Genomic DNA, 24582 nt, shown 5'->3' on the forward strand with positions numbered 1-24582 from the left:
TATTTAATACTTCGTACAAAAGCCTTTGTTGGTAATGATATCTTCAAGATGCCTCTTGTATGGAGAAACTAGTCATTAAAGTTGTATTCCCGACATTGAAGTGGTACAGGCATGACTGAGACTGTAGTTGTTACTGAATACTAATGATATTTACATTGGATGTGAGGCTTGACATTTTACGAGTGTTTCAAGACTAGAGGCCGATTTAAGGATTTAATTAAAGAGCAAAGCTGACATGGTCACATCTCTGCATGAAATGAACCAAATCATAAATATGATACCAGTACGTATGGAAATCAACACTTAAACAGAATGCATAGAGTGCGATTTATTGTAAATGTCAGCATGGAAAGTAAAGTTTGTGATCTCACATCCATTGACATTTTGACATACCAATGTTGGCAGGTCCACTTAGACACAGGATAATGTTCTGTTATGCTTCACTGAGCAGGCCTCCCGTCTCTTTTAAAGACGATACACTTTCACCACAAAGTTCCCCGCTGTGTGTTTCATAAATGTTTATCCCACATGACTCTGGCCGCCCTCCCCAAAGTTTGCTTAGGATAGCTGTAAGCCCTGCCAGCTCTAATGAAAGAGAAAGATTTTTTTTAAATGAAATATATAAAGCCTGCTTCGACACGTTTGGTTCGAAGAAACCGCAATTACCTTCTTAAACAGTTTTCTACTTTGGCAAGGCAGCAGGGTGTGTGTATGTGTAAAAGAGACAGGAGTACTGAAATATCAACTGAAAACTGAAGAATACAGCATGAATATTCTCCCAGGACCTGTTCAGTAATTGCAATTTTCTTTTGTTCTCTCTTCGTCTACTTTTTAATCCTTTTTTGACATTTCAGAATTTTAAATGATATTGCTCACTGACAGGTCTCATTTAAGCACTCTTGCGGCTTGGCTTGAGGGATGTCGCTCCACCACATTTAAAGACACAACTGTTGGATGGATTGCCAGTCAACTTTGTACAGTCATGCTACACACAGGATGAATCCTAAAGACTTAAATGACACACTGTCTTTTTTTAGACAAATTTTAGATTTTAGACAAATGCCTTGTCCACTAGCGGATAAATAACCATGAAATTTGATACAGATATCCATGGTGCTTTGGAGACATTTCAGCAAACATCAACTGGTCAAAGTTTTCACTTATCAGTATAACATAGTAAGGATGAACTAGAATACATTTTTTACAAAACAAAACATGCTCTTTATATGTAGTGAAAAGTAATACATGGATAGAAATGACAGAAATACTCTGTTATACCGAAAACTGTATTGCAGCTACTGTACTATTTTTAGATTACAATTTCTCAAACAAAAATACTTATTGTTGCCTTCTCTGGCATGTGCATGCAACTCAGACAGAAGTAAATATAATGTGCTCATTCATAATAAGACAATGGAAGAGAAACAAAGCATTACAGACAGCCCTACATCCCATTTCAAACAGGAGGAGAGCGAGAGTGGTAATATCCACAGTAAGTAGAGGAGAATGTAATGCTGTTGGGCACTAAATTACAGTCATTGAAAGCTTGTATGGTTACCCAGCGATCTATCACTGTCACACAGAGAGGGAGAGGGGGAGAGAGAGCAGACAGGCGCCAGGCGCAGCGGGATCAAAGCAGAAATGTAGGCTACCTCGGGGAGAGAAACAGTTAACTCCATTTAACCAATTGTCCCACAGACAGACAGTCAGTGTGCTGCTGCAGGCCCAACAACAGTTCCCAAAAGAGAGAAAAACCCTGACATATTGGGTTTCACTGAAAATTATTTGACTTGATTTGAAGAGCTGCAAAACAAGCCCAATTTGGACAGGCCTCTTCAATGGGCCTCTTTGACATTATTTGGGGTTTTACTGTCCCTCAAAGGGATTACAGACAATGAACACAATAGGTTGAAATGGGCAATACCCAGGCAGAGATAATTTGATTACAGGCCACAAGATAGAAATTTATAGTGATAATAACTCTTAAGAGTATACAAGTACAGTGAATCGCAGCCTGGATTGCCTTACTACTTTAATGAAACACAGTGATAAACTACTGTAAGATATTGTCAAACACAACTTTTCAGACGAGGTCCTACAACAAGCAAAGGCTCTATAGTTTTAGCAACATATCAAGAGAAAAAAAAAAAGATTACCGAAGACTTTTGTAAACTAATTTTGGGTTCATCTTTTGTTAAACCTTTTAAACACAACAGTTTCTCAACAAATCATCACCTTATAAATTGACATGGTAAAACGTGTTAGGAGAACAGTTGCCAATTCACACTTCCAGAAAAAAAGCAACATTAATATCTATGTTACTTTCCACCGGATGAATGTATGGATGAATGTTTATATGTATGTGTAAGTTTAATATTAATTCTCCTTTTAGCTCCATTTTTGGTCTCCACCAACTACTGAGGGAAATATCTGCTTCTTTAGCTGCTTAATGCTCTCCTATGTTCACCAGCTGGGCGGGTAGTGTAGGTTTTAGAGCTTAAGACCAGCTGCCTGTTGCTGCTGAAAACAAAATGTCGCAGTTGGGGCCGCAAAACAAAAACAATGAATGAAAGATGCTAAAATGCCCTGTAACGCGTATGGGAACTACAGAGTTGAGTTTTTCCCTACAAGAAATGCCTTTCAAATTTCAATTTGATCCTCTGTTAATACAAAAATATTGATTATTGCAGCTTTAAAGTTAAAGTAAGGTATTTAAGTAAAGGATTTCGAGAGGGTTATGGTAAGGTATGGTCCACATACATGTCATAACATAATTAGCAGAACGCCACATTAGCAAAATTCTCACTAATCCGAATTAGAGAAGTAAGATAATAAATATGTCCATATTGCCATATTTATAAATCAAAATCTAAACGTTTCAGGCAATATTTAGACCTTGCAAAGAAGTTTATTCACTGAAATGTAAATACATCTAGGCAGTCCTGATGTTATCTTGCAATGTTTAAGTTTTAAATGAAACCCATTGATGTCAGTGCATCAGCTCTGAGGTGGAAGACGTTGCTGATGTAGGAGCCCACAACTGGAGAGAGCCAAGATGAGAAATTCCTCTGTGGAGGGAGAGGGGGACAAAAAGAGCATGAAGGGGAGGAGCCACGCCCCTCATCGCAGGTTTACATCTGTCAAGGCACCACAGGCGCATGAAATGGACCAAAACACTATCATTACAAGTCTGACCTATCACAAACTGTTTTAGCCGAGTCACGTGGGAACATCGACGGACTGATAGGCAGGCAGAAAGATGAGAGAGGAACTCATGGCGCTGCACTGAAGGAGAGGCAAGTCCGTGCGTAAAAAGTTTAACACGCAGTTGCGCAACATTGGACCAGGGCGATAACACATTTTCCTAGAGTGAAAAACGTGAAAAGACAAACAGCAACGGAGAGAGCAGCAGGAATATTGGTTGTATGGCACCTCAGTCGTGCATAATGAATCCTGCGCAGGGATCACCGCCCTCGGCTGCTCCGGGGGAGACCTCCCCAGAGGACCGGGCCGCCGGTGGAATAGGAACTGACGAGCTGGACCTGTCATCCGCCAGAAGGTGTAAAAACAAAAGTTTAGATCTACCTTTCAGTGTGGACTCCCTCATATCAGACAGGACGCCGGACAGAAGCCTCCACTCCCCCGAGCCTGGTTCAGGTTGCGTCCGGGCAGATGAGACCGAGTGTGCGTCACCGAGAGGACTTTGTGGGTCCAAACCAGAGGTGATGGACCTCAGTGACAAGGAGACGAGCCCCTTGTTTCAGACTCTTTACGCATCCCCTCCACGTGAGTGTAGGATACTCTCTGTATTTCTAATTTCTCAGATATAGAAGCTATTTTTTTCAAATGTCCAAAAGTCTGAAACTGTCTCCACATTTTATGAATAGACATTCGTTTCCACTAATTGAAGAACCTTGCAAGAAATATGGTGGATGTACAAAATAATTCATACCCTAGGCCTTCATGGTGAGGAAATACCATGTAAGATCGTCCTTTAATTAGCTCTCTAATCCTTTATGAAATCTAGAGATGATGGTGATGGATTTCGAAACCTTCAGATGTAATTGCGTTGAAATAACAGCTCCTGTCCTAAATATTCTGTTAATATCTCCCTGATAAACTATATGATTTAAAATGCAAATTGGAAAAAAAAAAGGCCCTAGTAAATATAATAATCGTGTTTTCTATTCCAATAAGGTGACTCTCTGAATATATTTCCAGGACTCCCCAGCCCGGCCTCGTGCAATCTACGGAAACACAAGAACAACAGGAAACCCAGAACTCCCTTCACAACCTCTCAGCTGCTTTCTCTGGAGAGGAAGTTCCGTCAGAAACAGTACCTCTCCATCGCAGAGAGAGCGGAGTTCTCCAACTCACTCTGCCTGACAGAGACCCAGGTCAAGATCTGGTTTCAGAACCGCAGGGCCAAGGCCAAGAGACTGCAGGAGGCCGACCTGGAGAAGTTCAAGCTGGCCGCGAAGCCGCTGCTGCCGGCCTTCGCCTTCCCCTTCCCGCTGAGCGCACCCATGGGCGCCCCGTCCCTCTATGGGGCCCTGAACGGACCGCGGCCTGCCTTCCCCGTCCCGGGACTATTTGGAGGACCATATGGGATGTACTACTTTTCTTAACCCTCACCAACTTTGAACTGCATCTTTGAGAAAGCTGCCTTTTTAAAAAAAAAAAAAAAAAAAAAAAAAAAAAAAATGCCTTCATACAGCAAATAACCAACACTGCAAGTGTCCATTTTATGAGTTAACCTTGTTTGGAACCTAATATTGAATACATGTGAAATATTTTGTTATAATGAAAAATATATATTTTTCACTGAAATATGTTGAGGTGGTTTCATTTTTTTTTTTTAAATCATTAATTCAGGGACACGCGGAATGGAAACAAGTGAAATGTTTTCACTCGATTGGCATTTTTTATTCATTTTCTATGATTAATAATTCAAGATTTACTTTACACTAAATTATTTGTTAACATGGTTATTTTTGCATTGTATTTAGTAAAAATCCTTTTTTTTTTTTTTTTTTTTTTTTTTTTTTTAAATGACGGACACTCGCGGAGCTCATTTTTCGGACGAGTCTTACACCTTTAAAAGTCATATTATGAGCTGTTCAGTTCCAATAGAGGTATTTAGTGGTGAATATTTTAGTGAAGATGCTTTTACTGTCGCAAGAGATGACATGACTATTTATAGGCCTGTAGCTTTTGATCTAGAGCAATAACTCGTCATCAAAACGTGATGAAATAGCTGACTGTCGGACTTTTTTATAAGCTGAAGGTGGAAGGTAAAAGTTACCAAACAAGTCCGATTGGTATAATGTACCTATTGAGTGGAGGCTATAAAGAGGAAACTCCCCCCAAAAAATAGCACAATTAGTCCAAAAGTACATCCCCATTATATGTGGAGCATCTTCCATTGCTCGTAATCAATAACAAGAACCATCATTGAAGTGTCCATTAGTGCCTTTTCATCACTTTTGTAATTAAATCAAATGTCTTTAAAAATGTTAGAAAAACATCATCTTTAAAATTATGTTTATCTTTGGTATTTTAACATGGAGCTGTTAAATATTCCAGTGACTTTTTTTCCCATGTTAAATGTCAACCATGAGTTCTTTAAATTGACTATTATAATAATATCTAAACCACAACATTTCAGTTTGTTTCTAAGTTCTTAATAACTTTCCCAGGTTCAAAAATATAAACCGGCTATAAAATGAATCTGCTTTACTATTGTAATTTTGAAATTGTATATATATGTTTTTTTAAATTACCTCAGAAGGAGAACTTTCTGCACAAATGTTCAAAGAGCTCTTAAAAGCAAGTTTCATTATGAAATGTAAATAAAAGTCATCAGCTATTTTTGCAAACACAGAAAATGCTAAACATGGCTCATAGACATGTCAGTCATCAATGTACAGTGTATTTTATATCTGATGGGTGAAAAGATGTTTTGTACAATTATTAAAATCTATAATGTAAATTCTGACATCAGTCTTATTTTTCTCTTCCACATCACCACATCGTCATTTTAAAACTTCCTTGAGCTGCAGTGCTGATCACCTGGACGAATGTTTTTGAGCAGTATCACATTTTATTTCAAGTTAACAACACATGAGACAGTTAATAGATTCTGTGACAAGACAATGGTATAAAGTTATTTATCTAAAAAGGACTGAAAACAGAAGTCTGGTGTTTCATTTCCTCCTCCCCCGCCTCCCTCTGAAGCCTCGGACGGAACCGTGACCGAAGCACACGGTTGTGGGGATCCTGAGAGACAAGAACACGGCTGTTGTTTTATATCTCTGATTGTTTATTGTCTAAATAAGAAAAAACTGTAGTAAATATAATGAAGATCTCCACTGATATATGTTTTATTATAATATGTTGTGCACAAATAATAGAAAGAGCCCTTCCTACAGTTTGCTAAACCTAAACTTAACTACATAGTTGCATAGGTTTTGCCTTATTAAGGAGAGTGGAATCTTTCAAGATTTCAAGAGTTAACCTTAGACCATGGTGAAAAATGGCTGACTGAGACTCTTTTAGTAGGGCTAAACCTGCCTGACAGATATAGATCCAGTCATTTCCAGCAGACTTGTGTAAAGACCAACCTGTAGGAGTATCGTGGTTTTAGTGGCTCGGTGCTTGTATTCTCCGTGCTGTGAGCTGCAGCAGAAAGATCGGCGTGCTCCTCAGTAGAGGCAGACTTTGCCATGCGAGCAGCTTCTTCCTCACACACATGCGTCTCCATGGATTCCCCTTGCTCGGGTTGATCCGTCGGCACATCACACATAACCTCGCACACACCCTCAGACTCGCACACATCGTCCACAACCTCCATGGATGTGTCTTTTTGCTGCTGTCTCTTCGTCTGCCGGGTTCTGTTAAAAAAATATATGATATTAAGAATACACAAACAAGGGTATTGGATGAAAACCCTGTATTAATGATTAATGATAACACTTGTCTAAGCAATTATTTTGCAAAAATATTAACTAAAATATTTATTCAAACCAATTAAAACTGTGATTGAGTGTTTAAAGGAAATTTCACAACAGGTTAAACACTGGTTTAAATAAAGTAGCAAAGACAATCTCAGTCCATAAATTGCCTTATCATGTCATGTTAACAGGGGAATATGAAATAGTAACAAAACATTTAAATAGAAACATCACTCAACTCAAGAATTTCAATTGAGAAGCATAATTCCTGTTAACTATAACAAACATAAACTCTCCTTAACTAAAACCTTGCATAGAGAAATATTTCTACTGAGGATTTGCTGCCATCTTATGGACAAAACATGCAGTCTTACCCTCTGTCCTTTTTGGTTTTGTCAAATCTGAAGTCTGGAGGATACTTGTGAATTCTTATTAGATGCTCCTTCCTGTGTTTGCCGGTCCTGAACTTCTGTCCACAGCCCTCAACCAAACATTGGTACTAAAAAGTTTAAAGGAAGCATCAGGGAAAACTTGAAACACTCAGTATTCATCTTCAAAGAATGTTTCAAATATTTCATTATTTACAGCTTTTTGCTTAATGACTATAAAAGGTCAAAGGTCATGGGAAAGAACCCAACGTCAGACTTCTGCTCACCATATCTTGCCTCTGGGCGAGGATGGTGAAGAGAGAGTCATGCCACTCCTGAATGTGAATGTCTAGGAGCCGGGCACTTGGCAGGGAGCGACGGCAGGAGCAGCACACGTGTCTGTGAAGGGAGTTGTAGTGGTGCTCATACTCCTCCAAACTGCTGAAAACTGCACTGCAGCCAGAAATGTGGCAGGCAAACTCTGACACACTGAGAAAAGACAAGAGGAGGAAGAGGGTGACCAACACTGACATTACAATGGGTTACAGTTACAGAGGAAAGGATCCACTGCTGCTAGCTAAGGAATGGTCATTTCTGGGGCCAGTTTGTTGTTTGTTTGCCCTACTTTCTGGAGATAACTGGTAAAATAATAATAAACTATATATGTGCTTCTTTTAGACTGACAATTTGACACTATATTTGACAATCCTATTCATGGAAGAATTTAACGAAGAAAACACAGATATATTTACGTGTCAGACACCAAACTTTAACAGTCAATAGAAATGTGTTTTTTTGCGGTGTGATTCTCATATTTTCAATTTTAGAAAAAACTGCACTCACGTCACAATAACCACAACTATCAGCTTAGTGAAATATTAGCAATCAAAATGATTCATGTGTGATTGATTGGCCAGATATCATAACATGTCCTTTACTCATTTACAGCTACCTCTACAGCAACAATGTGATGGTAACTTGGGAAAGAGGATTTCAATTAATTTCAATGTATAATTTAAATTACCTGGGAATCTGTAGCACTTTTTCTGAAATTGATTCAGTGAGGTAAAACATCTTAATGAGTTCAGAAAAAAAAATCTATCCTTTAGATAGATAAAGCTACTGTTGTATAGTCATATTTGTTCAACCCTGTGTTGTACAATGACACTAAATGAAACCCTAAACCTCCACACTGGTTCGCATACCTGAGTGTTGGCTTGTTGTCATCCTGCGAGACGTAGAGGTCCTGCAGATACATGTGTCTGTGAATGTCCCCATCCTGTAAATAACACGCAGCATGGTATGGAGGGTGGGGTTAGATAAGATAATGCCATGGCAACCGTTGTCAAAGAGATGTGCTTCTGCAGAATGATTAAGTTTAGGTTATTGCTATTACCTCAAAGAGCTCGTGATCCTTGTGCAGGTGGATGAGCTGCGGGGTGAAGTTGAACGGGTTCCCCTCCTCTTCCTCCCTCTGCCTCGGCTCCTGTGTGTTTCCTTCATCACAGTCTTCATCACAGCTTTTTACTAACAAACGCCCATCTGTCAGAAGTCGGATCAATTCGGGCTGCAGCATCGTTTCCAGGTTTTCATACTCTTAAATCCTGCCCGCGAGGAGTGTTCTGTTTGGGTTGTAATTGTCGCAGGAAAATGACGTCATCTAATATGGTTTTTTTTTTGGAGGTTGTAAAAACAACAAAACTAAACGGTGCGTTGTCGCCACCAACTGGCCAGACTGAACATCAAGTTATTTAGTTAGTTAATGAATTTGATTCAATTTGTTTGTTATTATGCACGACTTACAATATGAAATTGACGTGCAGGAGTTACATTTTCTAACCAGAGAAGATATTGCATAATATACAATAGTTATAATAGTTTCTGTCTGTATATATAATATTTCAGTTACTGTGGATTCTTTCCTGTTTTTTACTGTTTTTTTATTGCTCATTTGCTTATTTATAATACTTATTTTTGTTCTTGTTTTTTTTTTTTTACTATGTCTCTTGTTTGCTGCTGTAATCCAGTAAATTTCCCTGCTGTGGGACTAATAAAGGATTATCTTATCTATTATGTTACAGCATTAATATATATATGTTTTAATTGATTATATATACACATATACATATATAAAAATGAAATATTACCTTTTCACTGTGCAAACATTTAATTGTCATGAAACTACTTTACAGTAGCCTAAAATGACCTTTCCTCTCACAAGTACTCTACAGCAAACATTTACAACTCAATCTATTTTTTTTCCTCGAGGTGGCAATTTACATGATTTAATCCTGCAAAAAAAGTCACTCAGGAATATGTTCACAATTGTAATGGAGTTTTACAGGTATTGTGCAGGAAAATGACTTTTTTAGAATATGATAACACAGTCTTACCAGTAGGTGGAGACAAAGGCCACTAACGGGCTTTAGTCGGTCTGCTGTCACATGATAATGGGTACTGTTTTTTTTATTTAATAAATAAGGTTATTCCCATAACTGAATACTATACATATACTAAAGCTTTACTTCAGTTTTAACCTAGTTTCGATTTGTCTGAGAGAGAGAAAAAGTTTTAGTAGGCCTATAGTTTCAAAAACAACGATTGAGGGGAAATTAAGGGCAGAGTCCACTTATTTTTTCAAGAAACAGCTAAATTTATACATTTTACTAAACGCGATTTTATCACCCCGTAAAATCATATGACTTAAGTCATAGGCTCACTCAGCACCTAACGCTAGTTCTGTAAAAAAAAAAAAAAAGAAACAAAAAAAAGAAACAAAGGAAACAAAGTTAAACTTTTTAACAGGCTCTTGTTCTGACTCATGTGGTTTTTTCAACCTCAAATGGTCATTTTCAGGATATTACACAGCAAAGAGGGCGGAGAGCTGAGGAGCTCTTTTTCCTCAGACTGCCAGGCTCTCAATGACAGAGTACGTCCGGTAGAGCAACATGCCATATTCTGGATCTTTTGTATGGATTTTCCTCTCCTCATGGGGTACGACTTATGTTTTTTTTTTTATTATCTTTCTCTCTTTCTGTCTTTCTTTCCTGCTTTCTTTTTATCTTATCAAATATCCCCGATACTTTACAGGAATAATTGCGGGCAGTGCGAGGACTCTACCTCATGTGATGAAGTACCAAATAGTGATGCCTCAGAGGTTGAGGGATCCATCTCTCATTAATGATGCTGCTACACATCAGGTAACACACTCAACTGTACAATTCTGATAGTTGTTTAGCTTTGGGAAGATGTATTAAAGTTTTAACTGTGTGTGTGTGTGTGTGTGTGTGTGTGTGTGTGTGTGTGTGTGTGTGTGTGTGTGTGTGTGTGTGTGTGTGCTTGTGTGTATGTGTGTATGTGAATGTGTGTGTTTGTGTGTGTGTTTGTGTAGACATACCCTGATGTACTCCAGTACTCTTTGATGATTGCTGGGCAAAGCTACACTCTGCACCTGGAAAAGAACAAGTGAGAAAACTTGGACTGTGTTTTTAGCACATTTTCTTCTGACTGAGCAGGTCCATACATACTGTACTTTCTTTCTTGATGTGTCAATATTATTGACGTAAAAAACAAAAACAACTGTTCTTCTCAGAGGTCTGGTCGGGAAAAACTTCTCTCTGACACACTATTCTGATCAGGGCACCCAAGTCACAACTACTCCAGATCTTAGGGTATGTACCTTTGCTTTCTGATACTTCTATTTCACTAACATGATATAATCCACTGTATTTATGATCTTCTTGCATTTTAATATGATATATCAGAATCAGATGCCTTTGTTGTGGACATTTTGACTATATGCCTTAAATGTGTGCTTATTGGTTAGTTAAAAACACAAAGTGTAGTTTAGGTTACTTAGTCTGATAATCTGCCTGAATTGCCATTTTGTTTCACTTCATTCATTTGAATTACTGAAAAAAGGAGATATGGGCGAATCAGAGGTCTGGAATCAGGCTAGTGTAATACTACCAAATATTTATTTTACTATACAGGAATGAATTAATTAAGTTCAGGATATCATTTGTAACTTGACCTCCCATTTAGTTACATTTGCTTTCCTATGATTGGTCTTCTTGCAGTTTTGTATAATACTGGTGTGGTTAGTTTGTCCTAAGTGTAAAATCAAAGTCACAGCTCTGAACTGTTAAATACAATTAACAGTATTTGTAAAATGCAGATCTTCTTGCACTTATGTGTAATATTCTTCCCAAGTTACCTGTCAATGCTGTACAATTATGAAATCCATTGAACAGCGTGTCACTTTATGCAAGCTGACAGTAATTTCTAATTTCAAAATATCTGATGACCTGTTTCTCAACTACAAAGTCCTCATTATTTAACATTAAGCCCCCACTGCAAAGTCTGATGATTGAGTCTCATGTGGAAGAGGAATGACACATAGGGTGAGTTTAAACTGTGAGTTTAAACTTGTGAGTTTAAACTTGTCCTGAGTGTGAGTTTAAACTTGTCCTTTGAGTCTGTGACAAATAATGAATGTCTGTTCAGGTTCACTGCTACTACCATGGGCACATCGTGGGAGTGGAGGACTCCTCTGCCAGTGTGGGACTCTGCTCAGGAATAAAGTGAGTAATGCTGGATGTCAATTCTATTTTTCATTCTGTATCTCTAATCACAAAAAGTAATTATTTCTCAAAGTAGAGTGCCAAATTTATTGATCCCCATAATAATTTGTAACGGAAAGTTGGCCGCTGTGACTCATGACCAGTGTGTCTAATCCAAAGAGAGGATCAGTCCTGTCGCTCTATGTCTGAAAACCTATAACTAATCAACAAAGGCCATGCAAAGCTGCCTTCTGTTAGCTATAAAAGACAATGTCAAGTCCAGTATTCAGTTAAATGGAGATCTGTTTGTGAATTAGATATGCTGAAGAAAAAGAAAATGTTTTCCTGTGTCAACTCTGATGTTCCTGTTTTGCAACTACAGGGGGTTTGTGCGTCTCCAGGACCAAACGTACCTTCTTGAACCTTTGGCTGGCACCGAGGCGGGACAGCAGGATGACAGACAGAGCCCCAGAGCTCACAGTGAAGAGGGTCTCCATGCTGTTTACAAATACAAACACCTGAGGAGGAAGAGGAGCTCCTGTTCCCATGGAAACACAACCACTTTCTATGATCACGGAGCTCGTCCGTCTGGACTGTTCCAGCTCGGCAGCCTGGTAAAGATGCACAGCGTGGACACAGTCAGAAATACACCAGTGTATGAAGCTTACAGCTGATCTCAAATATTTTGTGCCGATTTTTACATTTAATCATTTTATGAAAAAAAAGGGGTATGCAGTAAAATACAACTCTTAATTATAACTTTGTAAATTAGTATGAATCACAGTTCTTGTATCATAGTAGTTCTGCATCTGCATCAAATGAATAATAAAAAACAAACACTTTCTCCTTGATATTTAAAAAATGTATTGCACTTCACATTAGCATTCAGTTCAATGTAACAAAATCAAACAAACAAAGGAAAATAATGGTGAAAAAACATGGTGAAAAAAAGACACTTAAAATCAATTAAAATTTAAAATTTAACCAAAACAAATACATGTGCATGCACACACACTTTTAGTATTGTTGATATCTTCCCTTTTTTGTCTTATTCAGAAAAGCAGAGCCCAGACCAAAGACCGTACAGGAAAACCCAAGACAGTGGAGCTGGTTTTGGTGGTCGATAACACGGAGGTTTGATTCCCTATTTTCCTTTCTCTGACTGAGCAGGTTACTGCTGATGCAGCCTAAAAAAGAAATCATAATTATTTGCATGATATACATGTACCTTAAGAAGTAGATTATATTTCATATCGGAGATGTTGTTGGTTGTATCACTAATTCAAACAATCATTTATTTTTAGTATAAGAAATTTGGCAGTAAGAAGACAATACAGGCCAGAGCACTTGAAATAGCAAACCACGTGGACAAGGTATGTTTGTTTCTTTGTTGTATATCAATTAATATGATTCAACCTTGTTGTGTAAAAAAAGCATTGATTTTAGGATAAAATTCAACATCGCAGCGAAGACACGTGTCGGGTCATTATTCCTATATATATATATATATATAATATATATATATATATATATATATATATAATAATATATATATTATTACACCTCATCAGACATTATTTTCAGAGTGGATTAAATACAAGAAATCTGTCCTGATACTATCTGTTCTTTACTGACTGGAATATGACCAATCAAAGGAAGGACACGTTCTCTCACTGTGAAAATCTAACTTTAACTGTGAATCTTCCCACCTAAGCTGTTATGTTTCACACATATCTCACAATCCTCTTTGCATACTCTGAAAGAGAAGAGTCCAGCATGAATGCATCATCAGACTGCACTAGACCCAACAGTGGTTTCCTGTGACAGCATTATAAATGTTTGGTTCTGTGATTTGTAGTATTACTTGACACTTCATTCATTTTTGGGTTCATTTTCACTGTCCAGTTTGTGCTTACACGCTGCTCTGTTTCAGCTGTATCGCCTTGTGGGTGTCCGTGTGATGCTGGTCGGTCTGGATATCTGGTCATACAACGATCAGATAGAGGTCAGCACCACCCCTGAGCTCACCCTCAGTCGCTTCCTCGAGTGGCGTCAGCGGAGCCTGCTGCCGAGGACCAAACACGACAATGCACAGTTCATCACGTAAGACGCAGCTGCTTTTAACTCACCACTAAAAATGACAGTGCCAAGGTGATATGTTGACTTGTTAAATTATTCCTCTTCCTCACTCAGAGGTGTGGATTTCGATGGTTCCACTGTCGGCTTAGCCAACACCAACTCAATGTGCACCTCTAACTCCGGAGCTGTCAATGAGGTAATATACTTTTTTTCAACATCTCTGTTTAAAAATATAGAAATTTATAGGAAATTAATGGGAATTGTGTGATTTAATTTCTACTCTACTTTTGTCTACTTCACACAGGACCATAACACCAACTCAATAGGAGTGGCCTCTACTATTGCCCATGAGATGGGTCACAACCTGGGTTTGTCCCATGACTCTGAAAACTGTGTCTGTGGTTCCTCAACATCAAAAAGAGGCTGCATCATGGCTGATAGTGTTGGGTACGCTCAGTTTCTCACATGCACTTAAACCCAGCTAAATCTACTTTTCTTAAACACAAAGCAAAGTTAATATTTACCTTCTATTTTCTCTTTTTCTAGCTTTGTGTATCCTGAGCTGTTCAGCAGCTGCAGTCAGCAGCAGCTCAGCAGGTTCTTGGAGGAGATCAACCCTGCCTGCCTGCTGGATACTCCCGCTACTGATCGCATCTATGGAGGGCCAGTGTGTGGAAATGCCTTCCTGGAGCCTGGAGAGGAGTGTGACTGTGGCATCGCAGAGGTTTGTACAACGCACAAAGTGCATACATATAATCACACAACCAAAGAACACAAAGGAGATGGATTGTAATGATCTGCACCCCTCTGTCTCACTCATAGGAGTGCAAGAATCCTTGTTGCAATGCCACTACCTGTAAACTAAATGCAGGAGCCCAGTGTGCAGAGGGAGAGTGCTGCCACAACTGCCAAGTAAGAAATTATCACTATGTCCTCGCTACTGGAGCTGAAGTAACACTGATGATAATTGTGTTACCATATAGCTAGACACTGTCTGACTCTGCCGTCTGGCTGGTTATGTGTGAGTGTTCTTATTTCAGAAGTTGGTACATCACCATCTGTGTTTCTCTCCGCTCTGCAGCTGAAACCAACCGGCAGTGTCTGCCGACCAAAGACAGGAAACTGTGACCTGGCAGAATACTGCACTGGCTTCTCTGCCTCCTGTCCGACTGACGCCTACACCCAAAATGGCCTGTTATGCAACCGTGGAAAAGGATACTGCTACAATGGACAGTGTCCATCACGGCAGGAACACTGCAAGAGACTCTGGGGACCAGGTATTACACTAGTGAAGTACAGTCTGATTGATATGTTCTTTGATACATCAAGACTCTTAAACCTGCAGCTATCTTGTTTGCTATGATTCTGTTCAGATGCTCTCGTAGCTCCTGATGCTTGTTTCTACCAGCATGGAAACTGCAGAAAGACACTGTTTAGCCAAAGATGTTCAAGCCGGTATGTAATCAAAAAGCCATACCAGCACTGTAATCATGTGTATTGATAGTGTGGTATTGTTGGTCATCATTGGTTTGTGGTTTTTGGTTGCAGAGATCAATACTGTGGGACACTGTTCTGCTCCGGAGGCTGGGAGTTTCCAGTGACATCTAGGAAGTCCTTCTACAAAGTAGGAAATGGAGACATATGCAATGAGGCAACTATGAACCCTGAAGATAACTACCCTGCAGATCTGGGCATGGTGCCTGTTGGCACTCAGTGTGGCAACAACATGGTAAGAAAACTGCCCAGGTTGCTGTTTGCAGTTAGCATCAAAAACCTTTATGGACTCCAGATGAGTGAACTGTGTCAATGTCTTTCAGGTTTGTTACAATCAACGGTGTCAAGACATAAAAAACATAAAAGCGTACGGAACAAATGACTGCTCGGCCAAATGTAACAACCATGGGGTGAGAAATCTGTTATCCTTACAACACTTTGGAGCGCTGTACAGCCATGATAACATAACTAACTTGTGAGTGTGATCTCTGGCAGGTTTGTAACCATGAGAGTAAGTGTCACTGCGACCCTGGATGGGCCCCACCTTTCTGCAATGTGGAGCAGTCAGAACTCCCTGAAGGTAAAGTGCAAGTCTTTATATGCTTGACCTTTTGATTGCCATGCTTTTCAAATGGTTGTTTGTGTCTGTTCTTCTTCTGCTCTGTTTTTCAACAGGATTTAATACTTGAAAAATATCTCTCATGGACTCAAACAGTTGTGCTTTGTTCTCATGAACACTGATTTAATGGAATTCCCCAGTCAGTTGGTACAAATGCAGTAATCATGTTACTGTACATCTGTATCCTGAGCGAGTGACGTACTCTGTAACGTCCTGATCCTTAAAGGAATATTGTCACAATTAGTTTTTGTTTGTTTGTGTGTGCAGATGCAGGTCTGGTTCAGTTTATTGTGTCACTGGCGGTTGGCTTACTCCTGCTGTTGGTTCTGGTTGTTGGGAGTTTGATGTGTTGCATCAAAAAAAAGCGACCTGCAAAGAGGTACAGAAAAATAATTAAAAAGTTTTTTTCAGTCTCTCATTGATCCCTATGTTTGTATATTCAGCCACATAGACAACACTTTCAATTCTGTCCATTCTTTAATTTTAGCGTTTGTGTGTATTCTTCTTTTTAGATGCCTCCAGTCTACCTCAGGACAATCCAACCCGGTGTTTCGGTCAAGCAGTGCACGAGGCAGCCCACGTCTCGGGTCCACACACATCAGCCAGCCTACATTTGTGGACTCGTCAGCCACTCAAGCCTGCAAACCTCTGTCCTCTGCTACTGCCAGACCACATACTGGAGCACTGAAGCCCAGCAGAGCAGCTCCAGAGGTGAGCCACAAATACAAAATGAAAACCCATGAGCTCCAGGGATGCAATTTGAAATCATTAAACGGCTATCATAGTTCTAAATCTGAAAAACCCTGAAAGATGTATGGTGAAAAAAGAGTAACCGAGCTTTCACCTTAATTAAACTCTGATTTTGTCTCTTACAGCCACCTAAGAAATTGTCAGCTGTACCTCAGCCATCAAAGATTCAACAGGTAATCTGACAAAACCTTTTTTTTTGTCTTTACCTAAATGTAGGGTTGTGTCTGTGTAGCGTTGCATTTTTTTTTTTTTTTTTAGATGTCTTCTGTATTTTAACCAATAAATAACTGTTTTTTTAGGTTGTAAGGCCGTTCGTGCCGCCTGTTTCAAGCAAGCCAGTGTATACTGAGGTAAAATTGCATATAGAAATGTCTTATTTTCTTTTATTCTTCTAATAGTGCGCGTTGTTAAATTGTGTATTAAATGTTCTTTTAACGTTCTTGTCAGAATAAGCCACTACCTCCATCCAGACCTCTGCCACTACTTGCAACCAAACCAGTAAGTGTCATTGCAACTCATTTTACCTACAATTTTCATATGTTAGCATTCACACGTTTAACTGTTCCTGCCATTGCCACTTGTGTTGAAATATGAACATTTGCTCTGTAAGATCATGAAGCCAAAGCCTCCAATGCCTCCAGTGAAGCCGAAGCCCTCTGCAGTCCGGTCTCCGCTGCCACACACTCAGCTGGTATGTATTTATATGGCAGCAGAGTCAATCTAACTTTCCTAAATCCTCCAAATCCTGGCAGCTGATATTCAGACATTCCTACTGTTATTCAAGGCATTCACATTTATAAAGACGCCTGTGGTTTTAGACGTTGTCCCAACATAGCAGTGTAATGAGAAAGCAATGACTCAGTGTTGGTGAGTTAGTAAGCACATAAACTTCTCTTTGCCACCACTGAATAACTAAAAGACATTTGACGTTGTTAACAGTACTGTTTTCTTTTTATAGGCTGCAGGGAGAGGTGCCCTGATGCCCCCCAGCAGGCCCAGATGACCGAGGGAATAGTTCAGCCTGGTACAAACACTGAGATCCTTTGACTGAGGACACTGTTGCTGTCAAGCCTAAGAAAGACCTAGAAATCCTCTCAGGCGACATTATCGGCAATAATAAGTGACAGAGCTTTTCTGACAGAACTATCGCCTCGCTGAGGATTATCGCCGTCTGTGTCTTGGTTATGTAAGCCTTCAGTATGTTGATTGAAAAACCTGAAGCGGTGATTGACAGCCTCAACTTCTGTGCTTTATAAATGACAAATGGCTATGCTGCCATGATAATGTGTTTTTGTATTTTTAAGGGAAATGTCTCTCTTCCTTAATACTTGGATATGTAAACACGTAATGAGGCAATTGCATTATGTTTGATGCTGTAATTATTATTATTCCCTCACACAAATCTTGGTACTGCTCTTAAAAGGAATAATGCTGTAAAGGGATTTTAAAATGTTTCTCCAAAGTGGCCACTTTACAAATTGTTTTTATTTAGGACAAACCACAAAACTTTTTCTTTAATATTTTTGTACTAACCTAGGTATGCTTGACTTTGTGAGACTGCATTTTTACACAGCGCTGTTTTGTGTGTTGATTTGATACGTGTTGATTGGAGACTATTTCTCCAAGGGATTTTATATTGTATATGCTATGCAGCAGGCACAGTCACTCATAATGCCTTGATTGTGGTCTTTCCTTACAGTGGTGATTCTGTCTGGATTTATCCTGCAAACTTTTGAACTGAAATGACATTTTTCCTGTTCCTATTTATTGAGATCTTCTCTGTTAAATGATGCTAACAATAAAAAGTGAGTCAAAAAAAAAATAATCACACAATCGGTGTTTAATTCTTTTATCATCCGGAGGCCGTGATCTGTGTTGCCATAGTTAAATAGCGGTTGCCTAGCAGCGCCTTAAACAACCTGTTGTCAGGGGAAGCTAACGAGCTAGCTTAACTCAGTAGAGCAGTTTAGATCTTTGCAAACTGTCCAGAAACAGATGATTTAAGGATAATGGACCGAGAACTGAACGAGGAGGAACTGCAGGAGTTGTACGCATGGATAGATAAAATATCTCTGTCCCGGCCCAAGAGACACATCACTAGAGACTTCAGCGACGGAGGTATAACGTAGCCTTTGGCTGTGCTAGCAGTCCACAGTACTGTGACCTCTATACATGTGTTTCTCTCCATCAGCAGCATCTTTTAGCTGTTTCCTAGTTTATCAGCTCAAATGTCTGTTTGTTAATCTATTTACTTGAACTGATTGACAGATTGTACATAGTAAAGTTTTCATTCCTTTTGTGTATTTTTATCTGTTTATTGTTGTTATTGTGTTGTGTTGTTGTTATTGTGTTGTTTATTGTTGTTATTGTGTTGTTTATGGTTGTTATTGTGTTGTTGTTATTGTGTTGTTTATGGTTGTTATTGTGTTGTGTTATTGTGTTGTTTATTGTTGTTATTGTGTTGTGTTGTTCATTGTTGTTATTGTGTTGTTTATTGTTGTTATTGTGTTTGTTGTTCGCTGCTGCTGGCTGGCTGAGGGCTACCAAACGAAATTTCGTTGTATCACTACAATGACAATAAAAATCTCTTTATCTTTATCTTTATCTTGATGAACCCTGTGCAGTGATGGCTGCAGAGGTTGTCAAATATTTCTTCCCAAAGCTTGTTGACCTGCACAACTATATTCCTGCAAACTCCACACAGCAGAAGCTCAGTAACTGGAACCTTCTCAACAGGCAAGACGTAATAATAATAATTTCTATTTATTTGCTCATCAAAGTGCATGTATATGTATCTAATGAAGGTCGCCGCACCCATGGACTGGAAACAAGGAAATATAGGTTGTGAGTAGGATTGAAATGTGACTACATGAAGGCCACACAGCCACTGCCCCTGAGGTGAAAAGATTCACATTTTTAACTTCTGACTTTGTCAATATGGTCCACATCGCTCCAAAACATCTTTTACACAAACACACACTCAACTGAGAAGTTGGCATCGCAATTGATATCTCTTGATCCAAAGGACAGTACATGATTACTGCCTTTCAGTAAAATGTTATAAACACTGAGGCAGAACTTTTGTGGAGCACTACCAAGGGCCTCTGCATCTGGTTATGAGAACCAATCCAACACACACCCACTCATCCTCCCCCAGGCCACTGATGAGGCACATAGACGGCTAGAGATTTATGGCTCTTCACTGTAAATAAATTGGCAACTTTTGTGTTTATCGTCATCCTGCATCATCATCAGTTAAACATGCTCTTCCTGTTGTAACTCATTTCGATTTTATTAGTTATTTATTATTTTTATCAGAAACATCTGTTTTTTTTTTCGTTAACAGGAAGGTGTTTCCCAAGTTGAACTTTCATGTTCCTGAGGACACAGTGAAGAAGATTGTACTGAGCACTGCAGGAGTGATAGAGCCTGTACTGAGCGCCCTCAGGGAGAAGATAGACAAGAAACTGGAGCACACTACGGAGAATATACTTGTGTGTACTGTATGTTTATGTGTGGGTGCTCAGAGACAAACATAGTACAAGCCCCTTTTTGCCTATTTGAAGGCTAATTACAAAATAAATAGTTACTGTGCTCCTGTCTTCCATTGTTGCTAGAAAAACAACCTAATTTTAAACACATTGTATCTCTGAACTCAGGATTTGGAATACTACGACACCAGAAACCAGGATAAACTTCATACAGGTAGAGTCATTATTCTGTTATTGCTTTTACACAAAAACCTGACATACCTTTTATTTCTTTCACCAACTTTTTTTCTTTACTCAATCCCCACAATTGTAAAAAAGCTTTGTCCTCTGACCGACATTGCATTGCATTACATCACATCACATCACATCACAGGACGTTAAGATTTTTGCCGAATTTACTTAAGTCAGTGGAATAGGGAATTGAAAAAGATTACAGAAGCATAGACTGCTGAATTAACAAGAATGTTCTGACTGTGTTCTGACTACATGTCTTGCGCATGATCATTATGTTAGTGTCATTTGTGAAGTGTAATAGCTTACACAGTCAGTCTGTAACCTTGACTGAAGCTGCACAGTCTTAAATGTACCTTTTTTTAGCACTATTTTACTGGTGCTATATCCACTGGTCTGATGACAAACACAAAATCAGCATATTCAGGACACACTGAGTTGCTATTTTGTGTCTGAGAGGAGTGTTTGGTGACTGATGTGAGGCTGATTCTGCCTCTGAAATTATATTATTTCCAAGATCGTCTCTACTTCCTTCCCTCTCCAACCTGTCCTGACATTGTCAGTATTTGTGTCCTGCTCACATCTCTCAGTTAAAGCTAATCTTTCCCACAGATAGCAGCGACCACACAGAGACACAGACATGCCTACATTAAACAGCATCAGACAGGAGAGATTAGAGAATGCCACCACCTTTAGGGAGTGAATCGGTGACATGTCTTTTTTCCGTTTCCCACACCTCATCTGTCCCTGAAACAACCCTGTAAAGCTGACCTCAGGCCAGCGCCTCCTCCCTTTGCTCTTTCCTCTTCCATCTACTCCCCATCCGCTATCAGACACAGCCCAGGTCATCATATCAGCTCCCAACATCACCAGATGGCCTTCATCAATGGATTGAGCTCAGCACTGCAGGATTTAAAGGCCTCCTCATTTTTCTCTTTCTCCACTTTCTAATCTTACTTTCCTGTTTCTCCCTCTATCTGCTTACGGTCCTCGTCTATTTGCCTCCTATCCTCCTCCTTTTGCCCTAGTTGTGTCCGTAATATTTACTGGATGGGTCCCTTAAGGTTTTTAGTCATCATGTAGTGTTCACATTATAGTTGGAGAAATTTTATAATTTTCTTTTGTTGTCTTCAGAAAATCATCAGACTGAAGTGATATGTGTGGCTCAGATGGCAGGAGAGATGATAAATGATGAAAAGAGCAGAATAAAAAACGGGTATGAACAAAAGTTTTTGCTTTTAATATGACTTAAATTAATCAAAAGCAGCGCTCATAATACTAATGTGTCCTCTGCTTTTTTATTGTATAGTAAACCACAACACACAGCGCAGTTTTACCCAGACATGGACCCCAGTTTACGACGACTCCTGCAAGAAAAAGAGCAAGCTGTCATGGCTTTGCAGGAAACTGTGGAGGTACATACACACACATACACACACACAAATCCTGGAAACATTTGGCTGACTGTTAGAACATCTGCAAACAAAGTCGTCTTCCGTTTTTATGTCCTTCAGTGGAAAAGCTTTGTCAATACATTTTATATTGTTGCAGGTGTGTGTGTGTGTGTGTGTGTGTGTGAGAGAGAGAGAGAAAGAGAGAGAGGTGTGTGTGATACATTTGCGTCATAAGCTGTGTTAGCAGTGGTCAGTGAGTCAGTATGTGTTCAGCGGATATTCTTTATTTGTTCTTCCCCGTCTGATGCCACATCTGCATGTTTAGAAAGAAAAATGACACAAATGTGCAACATGTCCTTTTGACGCTTGAGGAAGTTTTCATCCGTGACGTAATTCACAGTTTTATAAATGAACCTCACCTACTTTTACCACATCCTTTTGTATGTGTGTGTGTGTGTGTGTGTGTGTGTGTGTGTGTGTGTGTGTGTGTGTGTGTGTGTGTGTGTGTGTGTGTGTGTGTGTGTGTGTGTGTGTGTGTGTGTGTGTGTGTTTAGATCCTGCAGATGAAAGTGAACAGGTTAGAGCATCTGGTTCACTTGAAGGACATGCGAATTGAAGATCTGATGCGGCATCTGGAGACATACAAAGCAAAAGGCAATACACGCTAACATGAAAAGTGTATGTTTCAAGAGGATTTATCTAATTTGCAGTTATTTTTGCAGATATTGCATAGTATGTCTTAGTGTAGCTAATGATATTCTACTAGAAATGGTTCATGAGAATTTGAGTAGTTGATAGTTGCTTGTTTTTGAGGAGTGTGTAGAATGTGATTTCAAGTGTTTATGTATCTACAGTCGCCTTGACCTTTTTTGACTTTACACAGCCTATGACTTCTGACCTCAAAGTGCTCAATAAATCAACTAACCTCTTTAACTTTACAATTCTCTTTCTGAACATTAGCAAAGTGTAGCAAAATCAACAGAGTTGAAATTTGAAATGGTGAAATGAACCAAACAGAATGATATGCAGTGTTAGATTTATACACTGTGAATGTCTGTCACTCTATCACTGGCCAAGTCTAAAATTACATCATTCATTTTCTATGCAACTCTTGTTCCTGTTCAAGTGTGAAGATTGGTCAGAGATAGATCACAGTTATTAATGACTTAATTTTCCACTGTGTTAAGCATAGGGGTTCAGAATACATGCCGATGACCAAATATAGTAAACCACAGCTGACTTGGATCACATTCTGTGTTCTGTCTATTGAACTATAAAGATTACTTCCCTTTCTGAAGTATCAAGTCATGCCAGTGAGATGGGGTTGGGTGGGAACAGCACCTCCAAGCTTCTTTCTGTTTTGTTTTTACTGGGCCCTTTACTCTAGTTTATTCAGACGACGTATTTGCACCATCGACTCCTGTCTTATAACTTACTCAATCCACTACTCTTTTGTGGAGCAGCTTATGCTCCAATAGAGTTAATTTAATAAAAATGGATGGTGAGACGAAGCTAATAAGCCAAGTCAGCTTCCTCCATTGTGGACAGTGTCCCTTGAAAGGTCAGCATTGTCAACGCAGCTTGCTATTGGTCAACTGCGGAAAATGTTCACACACAGACCCTTTCCCCGTTAAAAAACAAAACAGTTTTACATGGTGTGACCAGGCCTCAACTCAACTTAAGATATTTTTTCAGAACAAAGCCCCATTCAGAGCCAAAGAACACATCATTCAAATGTTTTACAGGCTGAGTGGAAGCCTACTCCTTATGAGTAAAATGGCCTTTACATGTAAAATTGATGGACTGCCCCTTTAAAGGTTGACTCATAATTCACAACAGGAGAATAAACAAGAACAAAGAACAAATAGGGTTGATCAAAACATTCTTGAATTACATATCATGCAGACAGAATTAGGTTTGGAGCCTAAATTTTTCAGCTGGCTCGTGTAACGACTGCAAAATCCATCCTGAGGGTCACCACAGAAAAGTAGCGGTGAAAAGTGCTGAGAAATAACAAAGCTAATGTTCTATGTATGAGTGTGTGTTGGCAGCAACACAAGACACTGATAGGATAGGAATGCGAGAGAAACTGCTGGACAGAGAGAAGCTACTGATGGTGCTGACTGCAGCTGATGAATCATATTCTGCTGTTCAGGGAGCAGATTTACAGGCCTTCACTCGGAGATGAGGAACCACACCCTCGTGCCTCTGGGGGGGGAGGGAGAGGGGGGGGAGGCAGATCCAGTAAGGAGTCAAGAGTCAAGGCTAGAAGGATCATGCAGGATCTGATGATCAGGGACAAAAGGAAGGAAAGTGAAGCGCTGGCTCATCCAGGAAGCAGCAAACATGACCTTGACACCACATCCTGTGAGGGGAGGGCTTCAAACCAGCTGGCTTTGCACCCCTTTACCAAATCAGACCACCCATTAAAATGAGATCAGACATCCACAAACAAAACTCTTCAATTACGTAAACAAGATGAGGAAGTTTATTTACACTCACAAAAATGCTTTGTGATCATATATCTCCCGCAAATTCTGACATCAGGAAAAAGACTGACACTCGGGTCTGACTATAACTAAGCATCCTCCTTCAGAAAGCAAAGACCGATGGTTTGGCTGTGACAGGATCTGTAAAGACT

At 39.4% G+C, this 24582-nt stretch overlaps 4 protein-coding genes across 5 annotated transcripts; 3 read left to right on the forward strand and 1 right to left on the reverse strand.

Moving 5' to 3' along the window:
- The first annotated feature begins 3316 nt into the window (after window positions 1-3316).
- msx3 (muscle segment homeobox 3) lies at window positions 3317-4628 on the forward strand. 2 transcript variants are annotated; one of them, XM_054600617.1, is made up of 2 exons: window positions 3317-3786; window positions 4198-4628. In XM_054600617.1, the coding sequence occupies exons 1-2, from the start codon at window positions 3426-3428 to the stop codon at window positions 4626-4628; spliced, it is 792 nt and encodes a 263-aa protein (XP_054456592.1). In that variant the 5' UTR covers window positions 3317-3425. The 2 variants fall into 2 exon arrangements, with proteins under 2 accessions (XP_054456592.1, XP_054456593.1); XM_054600618.1 differs by having other exon boundaries at window positions 4222-4628.
- A 1466-nt stretch (window positions 4629-6094) lies between these two features.
- znf511 (zinc finger protein 511) lies at window positions 6095-8960 on the reverse strand. The gene is made up of 6 exons (XM_054600614.1): window positions 8718-8960; window positions 8527-8600; window positions 7609-7810; window positions 7328-7452; window positions 6624-6893; window positions 6095-6279 (listed from the first exon to the last, which is right to left on the reverse strand). Exons 1-6 carry the CDS (start codon window positions 8895-8897, stop codon window positions 6207-6209), a joined length of 924 nt encoding a protein of 307 aa, XP_054456589.1. The 5' UTR covers window positions 8898-8960; the 3' UTR covers window positions 6095-6206.
- A 1278-nt stretch (window positions 8961-10238) lies between these two features.
- Window positions 10239-18799, forward strand: adam8a (ADAM metallopeptidase domain 8a). Its single transcript, XM_054599916.1, has 25 exons — window positions 10239-10315; window positions 10412-10521; window positions 10713-10786; window positions 10914-10992; window positions 11828-11904; window positions 12266-12497; window positions 12940-13017; window positions 13188-13256; window positions 13817-13986; window positions 14077-14158; window positions 14267-14409; window positions 14509-14686; window positions 14785-14874; window positions 15044-15239; window positions 15336-15417; window positions 15511-15691; window positions 15780-15866; window positions 15952-16036; window positions 16343-16454; window positions 16588-16786; window positions 16951-16998; window positions 17125-17175; window positions 17273-17323; window positions 17436-17516; window positions 17784-18799. Exons 1-25 carry the CDS (start codon window positions 10270-10272, stop codon window positions 17826-17828), a joined length of 2646 nt encoding a protein of 881 aa, XP_054455891.1. The 5' UTR covers window positions 10239-10269; the 3' UTR covers window positions 17829-18799.
- Window positions 18800-18821: 22 nt separating this feature from the next.
- On the forward strand, window positions 18822-22872 carry spef1 (sperm flagellar 1). The gene is made up of 7 exons (XM_054599917.1): window positions 18822-18943; window positions 19450-19561; window positions 20172-20319; window positions 20485-20530; window positions 21682-21763; window positions 21857-21962; window positions 22496-22872. The coding sequence occupies exons 1-7, from the start codon at window positions 18835-18837 to the stop codon at window positions 22607-22609; spliced, it is 717 nt and encodes a 238-aa protein (XP_054455892.1). The 5' UTR covers window positions 18822-18834; the 3' UTR covers window positions 22610-22872.
- The last annotated feature ends 1710 nt before the right edge of the window (window positions 22873-24582 follow it).

The sequence above is a fragment of the Anoplopoma fimbria genome, chromosome 6, assembly GCF_027596085.1.
Source record: "Anoplopoma fimbria isolate UVic2021 breed Golden Eagle Sablefish chromosome 6, Afim_UVic_2022, whole genome shotgun sequence".
NCBI lineage: Eukaryota > Metazoa > Chordata > Actinopteri > Perciformes > Anoplopomatidae > Anoplopoma > Anoplopoma fimbria.

What these genes read in the sequence shown, in the direction of transcription:
- adam8a (XM_054599916.1), top strand. Translation starts at nt 10,270, where the DNA reads ATGCCATATTCTGGATCTTTTGTATGGATTTTCCTCTCCTCATGGG. An exon ending in GTGACTGTGGCATCGCAGAG is followed by an intron (nt 14,687 to 14,784) that starts GTTTGTACAACG and finishes TCTCACTCATAG; the next exon opens with GAGTGCAAGAATCCTTGTTG. An exon ending in CAAGAGACTCTGGGGACCAG is followed by an intron (nt 15,240 to 15,335) that starts GTATTACACTAG and finishes GATTCTGTTCAG; the next exon opens with ATGCTCTCGTAGCTCCTGAT.
- spef1 (XM_054599917.1), top strand. Translation starts at nt 18,835, where the DNA reads ATGGACCGAGAACTGAACGAGGAGGAACTGCAGGAGTTGTACGCATGG. An exon ending in AACTGGAACCTTCTCAACAG is followed by an intron (nt 19,562 to 20,171) that starts GCAAGACGTAAT and finishes TTTCGTTAACAG; the next exon opens with GAAGGTGTTTCCCAAGTTGA. An exon ending in CTTTGCAGGAAACTGTGGAG is followed by an intron (nt 21,963 to 22,495) that starts GTACATACACAC and finishes GTGTGTGTTTAG; the next exon opens with ATCCTGCAGATGAAAGTGAA.
- znf511 (XM_054600614.1), bottom strand. Translation starts at nt 8,897, where the DNA reads ATGCTGCAGCCCGAATTGATCCGACTTCTGACAGATGGGCGTTTGTTA. An exon ending in GACAACAAGCCAACACTCAG is followed by an intron (nt 7,811 to 8,526) that starts GTATGCGAACCA and finishes GTCTTTTCTCAG; the next exon opens with TGTGTCAGAGTTTGCCTGCC. An exon ending in AAACCACGATACTCCTACAG is followed by an intron (nt 6,280 to 6,623) that starts GTTGGTCTTTAC and finishes CTTGTCTCTCAG; the next exon opens with GATCCCCACAACCGTGTGCT.
- msx3 (XM_054600617.1), top strand. Translation starts at nt 3,426, where the DNA reads ATGGCACCTCAGTCGTGCATAATGAATCCTGCGCAGGGATCACCGCCC. An exon ending in TCTTTACGCATCCCCTCCAC is followed by an intron (nt 3,787 to 4,197) that starts GTGAGTGTAGGA and finishes TATTCCAATAAG; the next exon opens with GTGACTCTCTGAATATATTT.